The sequence below is a fragment of the Poecilia latipinna genome, unplaced genomic scaffold (assembly GCF_001443285.1).
Source record: "Poecilia latipinna isolate Pla-1442-1.1 unplaced genomic scaffold, P_latipinna-1.0 Scaffold2266, whole genome shotgun sequence".
Lineage (NCBI taxonomy): Eukaryota > Metazoa > Chordata > Actinopteri > Cyprinodontiformes > Poeciliidae > Poecilia > Poecilia latipinna.
Window position 1 is genome coordinate 50,911 of NW_015114882.1, and position 11,686 is coordinate 62,596.

At 46.5% G+C, this 11,686-nt stretch overlaps 2 protein-coding genes across 4 annotated transcripts in view; both read right to left on the bottom strand.

Annotated features, from left to right (window-relative positions):
- LOC106937030 (ral GTPase-activating protein subunit beta-like) overlaps nucleotides 1-4,924 on the bottom strand; it is a 25,477-nt gene extending 20,553 nt beyond the window's left edge. For 2 of the 3 annotated variants that reach the window (XM_015018327.1, XM_015018325.1), the window contains exons 1-8: nucleotides 4,380-4,924; nucleotides 3,669-3,839; nucleotides 3,052-3,254; nucleotides 2,734-2,900; nucleotides 2,489-2,663; nucleotides 2,161-2,292; nucleotides 1,977-2,095; nucleotides 747-797 (exon numbers count right to left, since the gene is read on the bottom strand). In XM_015018327.1, coding sequence (XP_014873813.1) covers nucleotides 747-797; nucleotides 1,977-2,095; nucleotides 2,161-2,292; nucleotides 2,489-2,663; nucleotides 2,734-2,900; nucleotides 3,052-3,254; nucleotides 3,669-3,818 — 997 coding nt within the window. In that variant the 5' untranslated portion in view covers nucleotides 3,819-3,839; nucleotides 4,380-4,924. Of the gene's footprint in view, nucleotides 1-746; nucleotides 798-1,976; nucleotides 2,096-2,160; nucleotides 2,293-2,488; nucleotides 2,664-2,733; nucleotides 2,901-3,051; nucleotides 3,255-3,668; nucleotides 3,840-4,056; nucleotides 4,098-4,379 lie in introns of all 3 variants that reach the window. The other variant, XM_015018326.1, reaches the window with a different exon arrangement.
- An 88-nt stretch (nucleotides 4,925-5,012) lies between these two features.
- On the bottom strand, nucleotides 5,013-11,440 carry ctsa (cathepsin A). The gene is made up of 14 exons (XM_015018331.1): nucleotides 11,318-11,440; nucleotides 10,237-10,397; nucleotides 10,051-10,162; nucleotides 9,927-9,977; nucleotides 9,766-9,852; nucleotides 9,501-9,656; nucleotides 9,249-9,425; nucleotides 6,792-6,883; nucleotides 6,632-6,710; nucleotides 6,404-6,552; nucleotides 6,255-6,330; nucleotides 5,888-5,977; nucleotides 5,393-5,494; nucleotides 5,013-5,312 (listed from the first exon to the last, which is right to left on the bottom strand). The coding sequence occupies exons 2-14, from the start codon at nucleotides 10,395-10,397 to the stop codon at nucleotides 5,229-5,231; spliced, it is 1,416 nt and encodes a 471-aa protein (XP_014873817.1). The 5' UTR covers nucleotides 11,318-11,440; the 3' UTR covers nucleotides 5,013-5,228.
- Nucleotides 11,441-11,686: the final 246 nt, after the last annotated feature.

Sequence of the window (11,686 nt, forward strand, 5' to 3'; positions counted from 1 at the left end):
AATTTTAGTAATCGAGGTACTCGAATCATTCGAGGAATCGTTTCAGCCCTATCTGAGTCCCTCCTGGAAGAATCTCACCCTAAACTCTAAGGGAGAGCCCTGACACCCTGCAGAGGAAATTAGTTTTGGCAAGCTGCATGCATCTGTGATCTTGTTCTTTGGTCACTACCCAGAACTGGTGACCATATTTGAGGGTAGGTATGTATGTAACTTTATTTAAGCTGACATGTCTCACTGAGATTAAAAATCTCTTTTTCAAGAGAGACCTGGTCAAGACTACTAGGTGTGTAGATAGACCAATATTGATGAGCAGCTCTCTTGTCGCCACGATGAGCTGGTGCAGTGCTTGCATCTTTGTAGATGCAGCACCAATCCGTCTTTCAATTTCCCGCTCCATTTTTCCCTAATTTCTGAACAAGACCCCAAGATACTTAAACTCCTCCACCTGGAGCAAGACCTCTTCCCCAACCCAGGGTTTATCCTTTTCCAACTCAGTCTCAGTCTTGGAGGCACTGGTCCTTTCTCCTACTGTTTCACACTCATCGGCAAACTGCTACAGCAAACACTGTAGATCATGAACTGATGAGGCCAACAGAATCACATCACATCAGAGGTGCGATTGTGAGGCCACCTGAACTGATCTTCTCAAAAGCCTGGCTGCACCTGCAAAGTTTGAAGTCACTGGAAGAAAAAAACAGAATTATTGTCTCTATTTCTGCAATGAGGTCCAGTTAAGTTGGGTCTACCTGTGTTTGGTAGCAGATGCTCCATTTGTCCTGAGGTTCTCACAGTCACACCTGCAGAGGCAAGAAAACATTCAGACCCAGTTCGCCCAACCTCAAAAGCCCCTTTTCCACTAGAGCAGCTTTAACCAGTTCTGCCTCAGTTCGCCCTAGCCACATTTGTTTCCTTTAGCAGAATCTGTGCATTTCCTCTATATTTTCCATAGACGCTTCAGGGGTAGTACAAGCCATGTATGGTGCGCAAGCGATTTGATTGAGAGCAGATTACATTTGTTGATCGGCTCATGATTTAAATCACTGGAAACTCCAAACAACATCTCAACCACCACTGGGGAGCGGTGGACATGCCGTCTGCTACCAGAGACTTGCTCAGTATGGAGGAGCGGAATGACCGTGATTTAACAGGTCATTGTGATTCTGATTTAACAGTGCAAGCAGCACTTCTCTCTGAAGAATGAAGATGCAATGAAGAAGTTAGAAACAGTGCAGCTCTTCTCAACGTTCTGTTGGAGCTGCAGTTTGGTGCCAGTCTGTGAAACACCAGAACTACATAATATTTGTTTGGGCTATAGAAACCAAATATGTGTTTGGTCACTAGACCAAACAGGTCTAGTGACCTGTTTGGTCTATGGTTGTAGGCATAAGAGTATGAGCCAAGGGGCAAAAGCAAGTTGGCAGGTGTTGAATTTGGACAGGCATACAAGTTTTGAGTGTAGTTTGAAAAGACTGCAATTGAGACAGATCCAACTTGACTATAACCAAACCAAACATTAACTAGCTAGAATGAGATCCAATAATGGAGAAGGGGCCAAACTCTTAGCTCCGCCTCTTTGTTCAGGATGTGGGATCATTATATACCTGTTCTTCATCATGGAGTTAAGGGAAGTTGGACAACCATCTGAACCAAGAATGAAGAAATGAGATCTTCCACTGATGTATGACCAGATGGAGAACTTTACAGAACAAATATGGTGTCAGAACGGAGCAGAACTTTGGGCCTATAGGGTTCCTGTGGACGTCATTTTGTTCTGAACATCTTTCTCTCCAAACTCTGATGCAGGACAAGGAGGAGGCTGAACTGTAGGTACTGATACCTGAACATGCCCTCAGCTCAGTAATTTGAGGAAGTGAACATGGACCTCACTGATAAGACAGTTGTGGTCTCATCAAACAGGCTTTGGACCATACCGAGTTGATTCTGTGTAAGTTCTGGTTCTGTTGAAAGTTTTGTACCGAGGAAGGCGTAGACCAGTTCACCGACTGATCTCATGGCTCTGAAGAAGATTCCTGGCAGCTGAATGTCTTCGTCCAGGGAGGAACCAGCTGCTGTGCCAATCAGATCCACTGGATTACTGCAGAAAACAGGAAACTCATCAGCAAGGTCTCCAGGCCAGAGGGAGGAGCATCAAGCAGTTACCTGAACAGGTGCAGGAATTTGAACCAGGTGTGAGAAACACGTTCACCTTCCAAGTCTGGAGGAACCAGAGAAGCATCTTCATCTGGAACCTTGAAGGGAGGGAAGGAAGGTCCAAACATCTGAGGAAGGAGCCTGGGAGGAGAGTTAGGGTAGAGGTTAGGATTGAGACAGAATGATCTGATACAGAACCAACAGAAATTCTCCAAAACAGCAGACAGCTGCCTGGAACAAATGACAACATTGGAAGAGCTTCACTGGTCCAATGCAGTGTTGGACCTTCAGAACTTCAGCAACATGACTTGGTGAAATCCTGAGACTGTAGACGGACCTGGAGGTTAGTCCTGCAGCAACCCGGCTCCACTGTTCCACCACTGCAGGCTGATGCCTCCAGCTGCTGAACATCTGCCTGAATGTCTGCCACAACGAGCGGCACGGAAAACATCGAGAACATGCCAGCAGCCACACCTCCAGGAGGACCGCTACGGAAAGGTCCGACAAGCCTCCTGTCCATAGGTGAGATGCACAGGTGGAGGACAGATGGTATGATACACAAAAGCAGGTACTTTGTCTCACCTGCAGGAGTGGGCGGAGCCAACAGGTTGTGGTTGATGCGCAGCAGGAAATGCAGGAGAGTCTGCCAGGTTTCGCTGCTCATCATTGAACTCTCTCTGGCCAGAGACTGAGTCGAACTCAATACCTGCTGACAGAGAGACAGGTAGACCGGACTCACCTGGCCTGACCTGAGAGGGCAGGACAAACGCAATTAAGATCTCATCAAGTGTTTGACTTTGGTTCTGATCTGAGTGAGGGTTTGATCTGAGGTCTGAGTTTATTTTGTGACTTCATGTGGATAGTTATGGTCTGGTTTCAGGTCCAGGTGAAACCAACTACCTGGGTAGAAAGAGGATGTAGAGATGCCGAAGGATCCTCTGGACATACAGATTAGGGTCCCTGCTGATTGGTGGAGGGGTGGAGCTTTTGTGGGACACCAGGGTCATCATCCAATCAGTGTAGACGTCCACACAGAGTTTGACAGTGTCCGTGTCCGATTGCAGAGTCAAACCGTAACAGAGGACCTCCATGGTCCACTTCACCTGAGCGTGAAGAGACATCAACATCCAACATCTATCTGACACGTTTCTGGACTGAAACCAGAGGATCTGGATGAAACTTCAATCACAGCAGAACCAGAACATTTATCATCGAATCAGGAGACAGAATGTAAAGTTACAGATTAGTGATCTTCATCACTGGTCAATCAGTAATCAATCATGGACCCATCGGTGATCTGTAGTAGCTGAAGAATGATGTTTTTATTGTAAACATCCATATGATGTCGTGTCCAGTTGCCATGGTTTCAGTTACAGAACATATACCACGGTGACTCATCGAACCAATCAAGTTCTCATTAAAATGGAATTGGACCTGATCAGATGGATTGATCAGTTGATTAGAGGTCAGAGGTCAACCTACTGTCTACTCCTCCCACTGCCACACCTGGTGTTTACCTGCCGGTCAGTACGCAGCAGGCTGGGAGTGCTGGGGTTTCCCAGGCCTGCTGCTAGGGGCTTCACCACGGCAACAGCAACATCTCTGCCCACAGAAGGTGGGAAACCGCTGAGCACGCTCATCTGGCCTTTCAGGAACTGGTCCATCATCGCCAGTCAATCACAACTCACCTGGAATAGACAGGTAAACGGGTCACTACCTGACAGTAAATTAATCATTTCAAACATCCCAGAATCCTGTGGCTAGCTGTTAGTAGCTTGTGGTTTAGCCATTTGTATTCGGTCCAGTTGGTTCTGGTGGTGTTAGAACAGGAGTAGTTCTTCACTGAGGTGTTAATGATCCTTGGTTTAATCAAAGAGAGAACAGACTGATTACAGGTGAACTCACCTGAGCTCACAGCAGATTCACTCAGGTGAGTTCCAGGGGAGCTGTGAAACAGAACCGATCACCACATGAGAGGGACCGCGCATGCTCGGTCAGTCCATCACTGTCAACAGGATTAGTCTGATGTAATCAGAGTACTGCAGTAGTAATCAAAGTACTTTAGTTCTAATCAGAGAACGAAAGCTCTATTCAGAGTACATTAGTACCAATTACTTTAGGCCTAGTCAAAGCACAATCGTTCTAATCAGTACCATAGTTCTAAGCAAAGTACGTTAGAAGTAGTCAAAATACTTTAGTTCTAATCATCATAGTACAGTAGCTCTTACCAGAGTACTTTAGTACTATTCAGAGTACAGGATGTTAACTGAAGCTTCACATAAAGCCGGTTTGAACAGAACCAAATGGACCTGATGAAGGAACCTGTTGCTCTGGTTCCAATCTGATGACGCAGCAGAACCTTCTTACCTGTTCAGGTGAGTCGCTGCCTGATGGACCGGACCGGGTCAAGCAGCCAGTCCTCTCTGGTTCTGAAGGTCGAAGCTCTGGTCCTGTTCTCCCTGAGCGCCGACTGGCAGGCTGAGCAGCAACAAGTTTACAGTCAACAAGCCTTCCCCTGCTGGCTGCTCCCTCTGCTGTGACAGAACATGGAGCTCTGACCCAAACGGACCTGCCGGCGCCGCCCGACTGTCGCTGAATGATTACTGCAAACATTAACCTCCAGCCCCGGTTCTGGTCCGGCTGGCTGCTCCACCTCTTCATCTTCTGGGAGGTGGAGCTTCAAACTGAGGGCTTCAGGTGTTGTCTGCAGGTAAGTTCTGTTTCCATGGTAACTGGTGAATGAGAAAAGGCTCAGAGGGTTGATGAGTAACCCACCAAGCTGCAGGGACTGGTTCTGGTTGGTTCTGCTGGGACGCTGTCAGAACCGGGACACCGTAAAGAAATAGAAACAAAAGCCAGGATTTGGTTCAAATCGGAGTTTATTTTCGTTTCCCTTCAAACCAACATTTCACCGTCAGAAAATCAACAAGCAGCGCTCGTTTCCATGGAGATACGGAGCCAACGCAAAGAAGACATTTGATTAATATTTTTTACAAGAGACTCATTTTGACAGTGATGTAAAAAAGGAAAAACACCCTGAGAGTACGGCAGCTGGGCAGGTCCAAACGGGCCTCAGGTCAGTACGGCTGCTTCTTGATGAACCTGGTGAACATGGCGAAGGCGGCGACAGGTTTATCTGTTGGAACCATGTGACCAGAGCCCTGCAGGACCACAAACCAGCCAATCAGCAACGAGAACCATGACCTCAGTGATGATGATGATGATGACGATGACGACATACCTTCACTGTGAGGAAGGCTATGTTGTCAAATTCTTTGACGAAGCCTCCGATCTGATGACCATCGAGACCATCATAGACCCAGGGACGCCTCTGGACCTCCACCTAACACCAGGTAAACACACCTGAGGACCTCTGATGGCTGTTTCATAAAACCAGGACTGCAGGTGAACCCGGATTTTCCAAATATCCTGGCTTAATTAAGCATCCTTCGATTTCACAAAAGCAGTAGTACAGTTAGCTTGCTCCAGGCCAGGCGGTCAGGTAGCCAGGCCAGGCTAACTGTACTACTGCTTTTGTGAAATCGAAGGATGCTGGTGACCGCCAGGCTACCTGACCGCCAGGCTGAGTTGAGGTGTCTTGGCGATGCCGTTTAAACATAGAACTTTGTCCCAGTTAATAACCAAGAACACCAGTAGTTTTCAGGCACTGGTCTAGTCAACATTTTGGCTACATACTTCCCAGATGTTCTTGTTAGCCTGGTCAGGTGATCGTTACCTGCTGCTGTAGAGACTCCACAAACCACTCGTCGCCCATGAAGTTGCAGGCCATGTCCACGTCTCCGTTGTAAACTAGGACCCGGTACTTCTGCAGAGAGCACATCACAGAACACCTGGAACCAAACCTGGATCACACCTGCACCAATCACCAACAGTGACATCAGACCACGTTTTTCAGTAACGAGTTACTATTTCAAATCCAGTAATGAGTAACCTAAGTTACTTTTTCAAGGAGTAATCAGTAATCTGATTAAAGTTACTTTTTCAAAGTAACTATGCCATCACTGATCACCAATCAGAACCCTCACTGCATTCAACTTCCTGCTCAGACAGGAAGTTACAGGGGCTGCGGCGAAGTCACTGACCAAAGCTGAAAGCAGCTTTAGGTACTGCTTCCTGACGTCCATGTAGAGCCGGCCGTACATCAGGTTCACCTCAGAACTACAACACCAGACAAGACAGGTCAGAGATATGCTGACGTGTCCCCCGCAGACGGGACAGGTGAGATGGTTACCTGCAGATAGCCCAGTCCAGAGCGTCGGGACTGATGTGCAGAGCCTTTTTGACATAGGCGTTGTTCAGGTAGAGACTGGACGGCGTGGAGTTGGTGCAGGGCGGATCCAGGCGGACGGACAGGTGCACAGCAGCCAGACTCATCAGCTTCTGCAGTCAGAGGAGCAGCAGGCGAGAAGCTGAGAACAGTTGAGTCCATCTTAATTAGGGAGCAGGTGAGTTCACACACCTGGTTCCACTGGCGAGTCTCCTGATGGTTGATGAAGATGTTCCCCATGTCTCTGACCACCAGCTGCCCATGGTCCACACTGAGAACCCAGAAACCATCAGCCAGGCTGACCATCCAGAACTCACCTGCTGCAGGTTAGGTAAACCAGGTTACAGCTTACCTGAATCTGTGAGGGACTCCACCTGCACATGGAGCATACAGGTTGTAAATGTTGAGCCCTGAACTGTAAAGGATCGTCTGGACATCCGACAGCTGCAGAGAGAGAACACCTGGACTGACGTACAGGAAGCTGGTGGAAGAACCATCCATCTAAAAACGTCGTTCATCCAACAGCCTTGAACCAGACTTATTCATAATTCTGTAGAAGGAAGCTTTGAATTATAGATTCCACACAGCAGGCAAATGTGATCTGGCTTTTTCACAACGGTCTGAATGGCACAATAATCTTTACCAGCGTTCACACATAGGTCTGATTGTGGTCGCATTTAATTAGTAGCAGGAGAAAAAGTAAAAAATTGGATTTTATAAAAACAAAGAAATCATGGTCTTTGCTGTTAACGAAGCAGCTAGTGATTCCCTGATTTCCCAAAATTTATCAAGTTTGTTCTTAGTAAAATTGCTGATTTTCTCAAGTGCAAAGTAAAACGTCATTTGTGTGGTCCATTGTGAGATTCCACACAATGTGTCCTTCTTCCATGAGGATGCAATGCAGCGTTTAGCTTCCAAAAAGGAGACCATAAGGAAGGATCTCAAGTTGTTTGGGATAGCAAAGTGTTCAGGATAAATATTCAAGATGCACATTTTAGGATTTAAAGGAAACTTTTTACCAATCATCTGACTAATCACAATCAATACATCCTTCCAAAACGCCAACACTCGAGGACAAACCCACATACAATGAAATAAAGAACCTTTTTGGGAAGTAAATTTAATGCAAATTTAAAAATTTAAAGTGATGCAGTTTAACTTGAGTGATATATTGCCTATTCATCCATTTGTATTGTAGTAATTTGGATTGTGTGTATGAATCGAAGTGCAGGCTTCTGACCACTCCTCACTCGACACGTTTTCTCCCAAATCTGTTCCCCATGTTTTTAAAATGTTGGCTGAAGATTCTTTCCATTTGTCAACAAACAGGGAATAAAGAAGAGACTCCTGTTCTCTGTCACATAGGTGGCTTACAGTCTTCCAGTGAAGACAAAGAGGGTCGATCAAGATTATTTTGTTGCTTGGATAAAATGAAACTCCGAACATGAAGATATTTATAGAAATGTTTAGTAGGAATGTCATGTTTGTTTTTAAGTTCTTCAAATGGCATAAATACCCTCCCTGTAAAAAGATCAGATACCTTAGCAGACCACAGTTTAAGTCCTGGGTCTGCTCTACCTGGACCAAAATCCCCGTTTCCAAAAATGGGTGAGAACTGGGATAGCTGTTGCTTTTCTCCCAAATAATGAAGTGCTTTTTCCCAGATAAGCATTGTGTTTTTCAGAAAAGGTTTTTTTTTTGTTTGTTTAATAAGCTTTTTCCTGTCTGATGAATACAAAGAATAGAGATCAGCTGGGACTCCATAGTAACCCAGGCTGGAGGCTGTTAGGAAATAAAATAAAACATAGCTGCCCTGATCTGGGCTGCCCAGAAATAGATTTGGCAATTATAAACCTCCTCTGTCATCAGGCAGATATAAGAGAGACAGTCTCAATCTAGGACGCTTACCGCTCCAAATGAAGTTGGAAAAAGTTTTATTTACTTCCTTAAAGAAGGAGGCGGTGGGGAAAGTGGAACTGATTGGAAAACGTCTAAAACTGTTGGTAATATTGTCATTTTTGTAATATTGATGCGGCCAATTAAGGAAATGGGTAGTTTGGACCGTCTTTCTATTAACTGCATAACTGACTCTGTAAGAGGGTTATAATTAGTTGGAATCGAACAGCTACTTTTAGCAAACTGTAGCTTACAGGGATTCAATTCTTCAAATTCCAATGACTGGTTTAATCACTGGTAGTTCAGCAATACAAGCTTGTCTGCTTTGAGTCCTTCCCTCCTTCCCTCCTTCCTTCCTTCCTTGCCACTAAAAGCTACATGAAACCGTCCCATACAGGCCAAGATGTCTCTTCTAATGAATTAGACAATTGCTAAACTAAATTTAAGGCTTTAGCAACTAATATTGTTATTTAAGGTTTTTGGACTTTACACTGTTTTTTTTTTTTTTAAAGAAGCTTAAACTGCCATCTTGGAATCCCAAAATCCCAACTTAGATCCATCACTACTGTGGTTCGTCAATAGACTAAGAATTGATTGTCTAAAAGATTATTAAATTGTTGTTGGAACATATACTAAATTTAGCTAATTAATCTACTCTTACCTTAATTTAAAGCTAATTTGGGTCTTTTAGCATCAATATTCATATTAGACAGCAGTGAAGGATGTTTTCAGTTCAGTATGTAACCTTTACCAGGATGGCTCTAAATAACTCAGACTGACCCGTTTAGCTGTTATTTTCCTGATGATTAGTCGATAACCAACTTGTTCATTTTGCTCTAAATTATCAATTTTATTGATAAAACTGATTTTATCAGACGGCGGCGGCCCCCCGCCGGGCCCGGCTCAGACCCACCTTTTCAGTGCAGTTGGGGTTCTGGTTGTTGTGGAAGTCGCACTTCCCGCCGCTGCAGCAGTACATCTGGAGCTCCGCCCACAGCTGGCTGCCCAGCAGGCCGTGGTAGTAGGCAAAGTAAACCAGGGAGTTATCATTCAGCTCGTAGCTCGACATCCCGTTGCCCACAGCAACGCCCTGCAACACAGGTCAACAGGGCGTCACACAGAGGCTGGGTAAGGTCACCTGAACGGGTCGGAAGCTGAGCAGAACCTGCAGGTTCAGGCTGGAGTCCTCCATGACTCGCTCGGCGAGCGTCGGGATGTAGATCCCACCGTAACTTTCTCCGGTCAGGTAGAGCTCGTTGCTGCTGTACTCTGGAAACAGCCTGAAGAACTCCTTCAGAGCCAGGTAGTTGTTCATGGACACCTGCAGACACAGAATGACTCACACACCTGAGAACCTGTCAGAGGCCGAGTCTCAGGTGCACAGGCAGCCATGAACCAATCAGAAGCAGAGTTGGAAGCGCATCACTCACCTCGGTGTCATTGGTTTTGTAATTCTTATCGTCAGAGTACGAGAAGCCGACACCCACTGGAGACTCCAGGTACAACATGTTGGCAATCTGCAGGTGAGCAATGAGCCAATCAGCTTTCAGTACTCAGTTAGTGACCACACACCCCCAGTCACATGGCCTACCTTGTTCCAGGAGTACGGGTTGTACTGCAGCGTCACTCCATCGTCCTGGATCTGAAGGAGAGGAAATCAAACGGGGTGCACTGATTTCATACAGGTAAAGTGGGCGGAGTCAAGGGTTAGCTACCAGGAAGGGTCCATGTTCGGTGAGCAGTCCGTCCAATGAGCTGCAGCCCGGACCACCATTCAGCCACAGAACCACCGGGTCGGACGACGGCTTGCTCTGAGACTCCACAAACCTGAGAACCAGAACCAGACCCTGTTCAGGTGAGGCAGCAGCAGCCAGGTGAGGAGCAGGAGCTCAGGTACTGACCAGTAGTGAAGGTGTTTCCCATCAGCCACGTTCAGGTATCCAGAGTACTGCTTGAAGCTCGGCTGCTTCTGGAGCCCAGGAAGGAAGCTGATCTCATCTGCAGAGGGAGCGGCGCCGGCGCCCAGCAGGAACGTCAGGAGGAACCACAGGAACACCTGCATCTGAGGCGGGACAGGAAGTGACATCACCTTCTACACCAGAGCCTGGACAGGAAGTGACATCACTTACACCTGTCAGGTAGTTGCTCCTCACAGGTTTTTTTTTCATCCAATCAGAGCCTTTAGAGAACAATGTGTTGCCTGATCGGCCAGCTGGACTCAGGCAGGTCCGGCTCTAACTGGACCTGCTGCAACGGTAGGAAGGAGGAGGACGGGTTCCCTTAGATTACCAGAACCATTTTACATGTTGTTAACCTAGCCATGGTAAACGGATCAGAACCAAAGGCTGTAATCAGACTTCAACACACCCGGAGAAAAACTGGACCGGGTGCTCGAGAATCAACCGTGTTGATAAAACAGTAACAGAACACCTCCAGATTTATGATCACAACCAATCCGGACCTTCTGTTCTGGACCACCTGCAGAACTTAGTGAGCAGGTTTCACTGTAGGAGAACCCAGATCCGGTCCAATCCAGATCCATCCAATCATCAATAAGCTGCTGATCCCAAACAGACCACCAGGGGGCTCTGCAGCAGAACCGAGCCTTAACACGAAGTTCTGTCGGTTTCAGTCAGCTGTCTCGAACAGGTTCAGTCCAGAACGACCCATTATTTAAATTCTGTTCCGCTTCAGCACGGAGTAAACTTTATTAAACCCCAAGACAAAAACGCCTAACTTTTATCAGAACCAGCAGAACTTCCTTTAAAAAGGGGACAGTCAGAACCCAAACAGAACCGTCAGGATGCAGATTCAAACCGAAAGAAACACAGAGGTCACCAAGAGACCCGGAAACAGCCTCAGTCAGGACCAGAACCGGGTCAGAACCGAACCAGAATGAGGGGGTTCGTCCAGGACAGGTTAGACCAGCTAAAATCAGCTGGGTCCAGACGGAACCAGAACCCCAGCATGACCAAACCTCACCTTTCAGAGTCCACCTGTCCGCGCGCTGTAGTCGCTCTGATCACTGCGGGTCATGTGACTGACGACAGCCGGTCATGTGACTCTGGTCTTCTAGTTAAAGTCACGTGTTCAGCTGAGGACTTCCTGGTTCTGGTTCAACTGGGTCGAGTTTTCATGAACAAACTTTCCTTCACAACAGATGTTTTATTTAGAACAATCAGCCCATCCGATACAAAATAAATTATTTTTAACGCCAGTAAAGAAAAAAAAATACACATGCAGTTCTAGTAACGACAATGGGAATTTAATTAATTACTCTGCATCTGTGATGCACCTGTTCTGGCACTGGCTCACTACCGCCCCCTTCTGGGCGGAAGTGATATTAGTAAA

What these genes read in the sequence shown, in the direction of transcription:
- ctsa (XM_015018331.1), bottom strand. Translation starts at nt 10,397, where the DNA reads ATGCAGGTGTTCCTGTGGTTCCTCCTGACGTTCCTGCTGGGCGCCGGC. An exon ending in ACCCCAACTGCACTGAAAAG is followed by an intron (nt 6,884 to 9,248) that starts GTGGGTCTGAGC and finishes CTCTCTCTGCAG; the next exon opens with CTGTCGGATGTCCAGACGAT. An exon ending in AGACTCGCCAGTGGAACCAG is followed by an intron (nt 6,553 to 6,631) that starts GTGTGTGAACTC and finishes CTCTGACTGCAG; the next exon opens with AAGCTGATGAGTCTGGCTGC.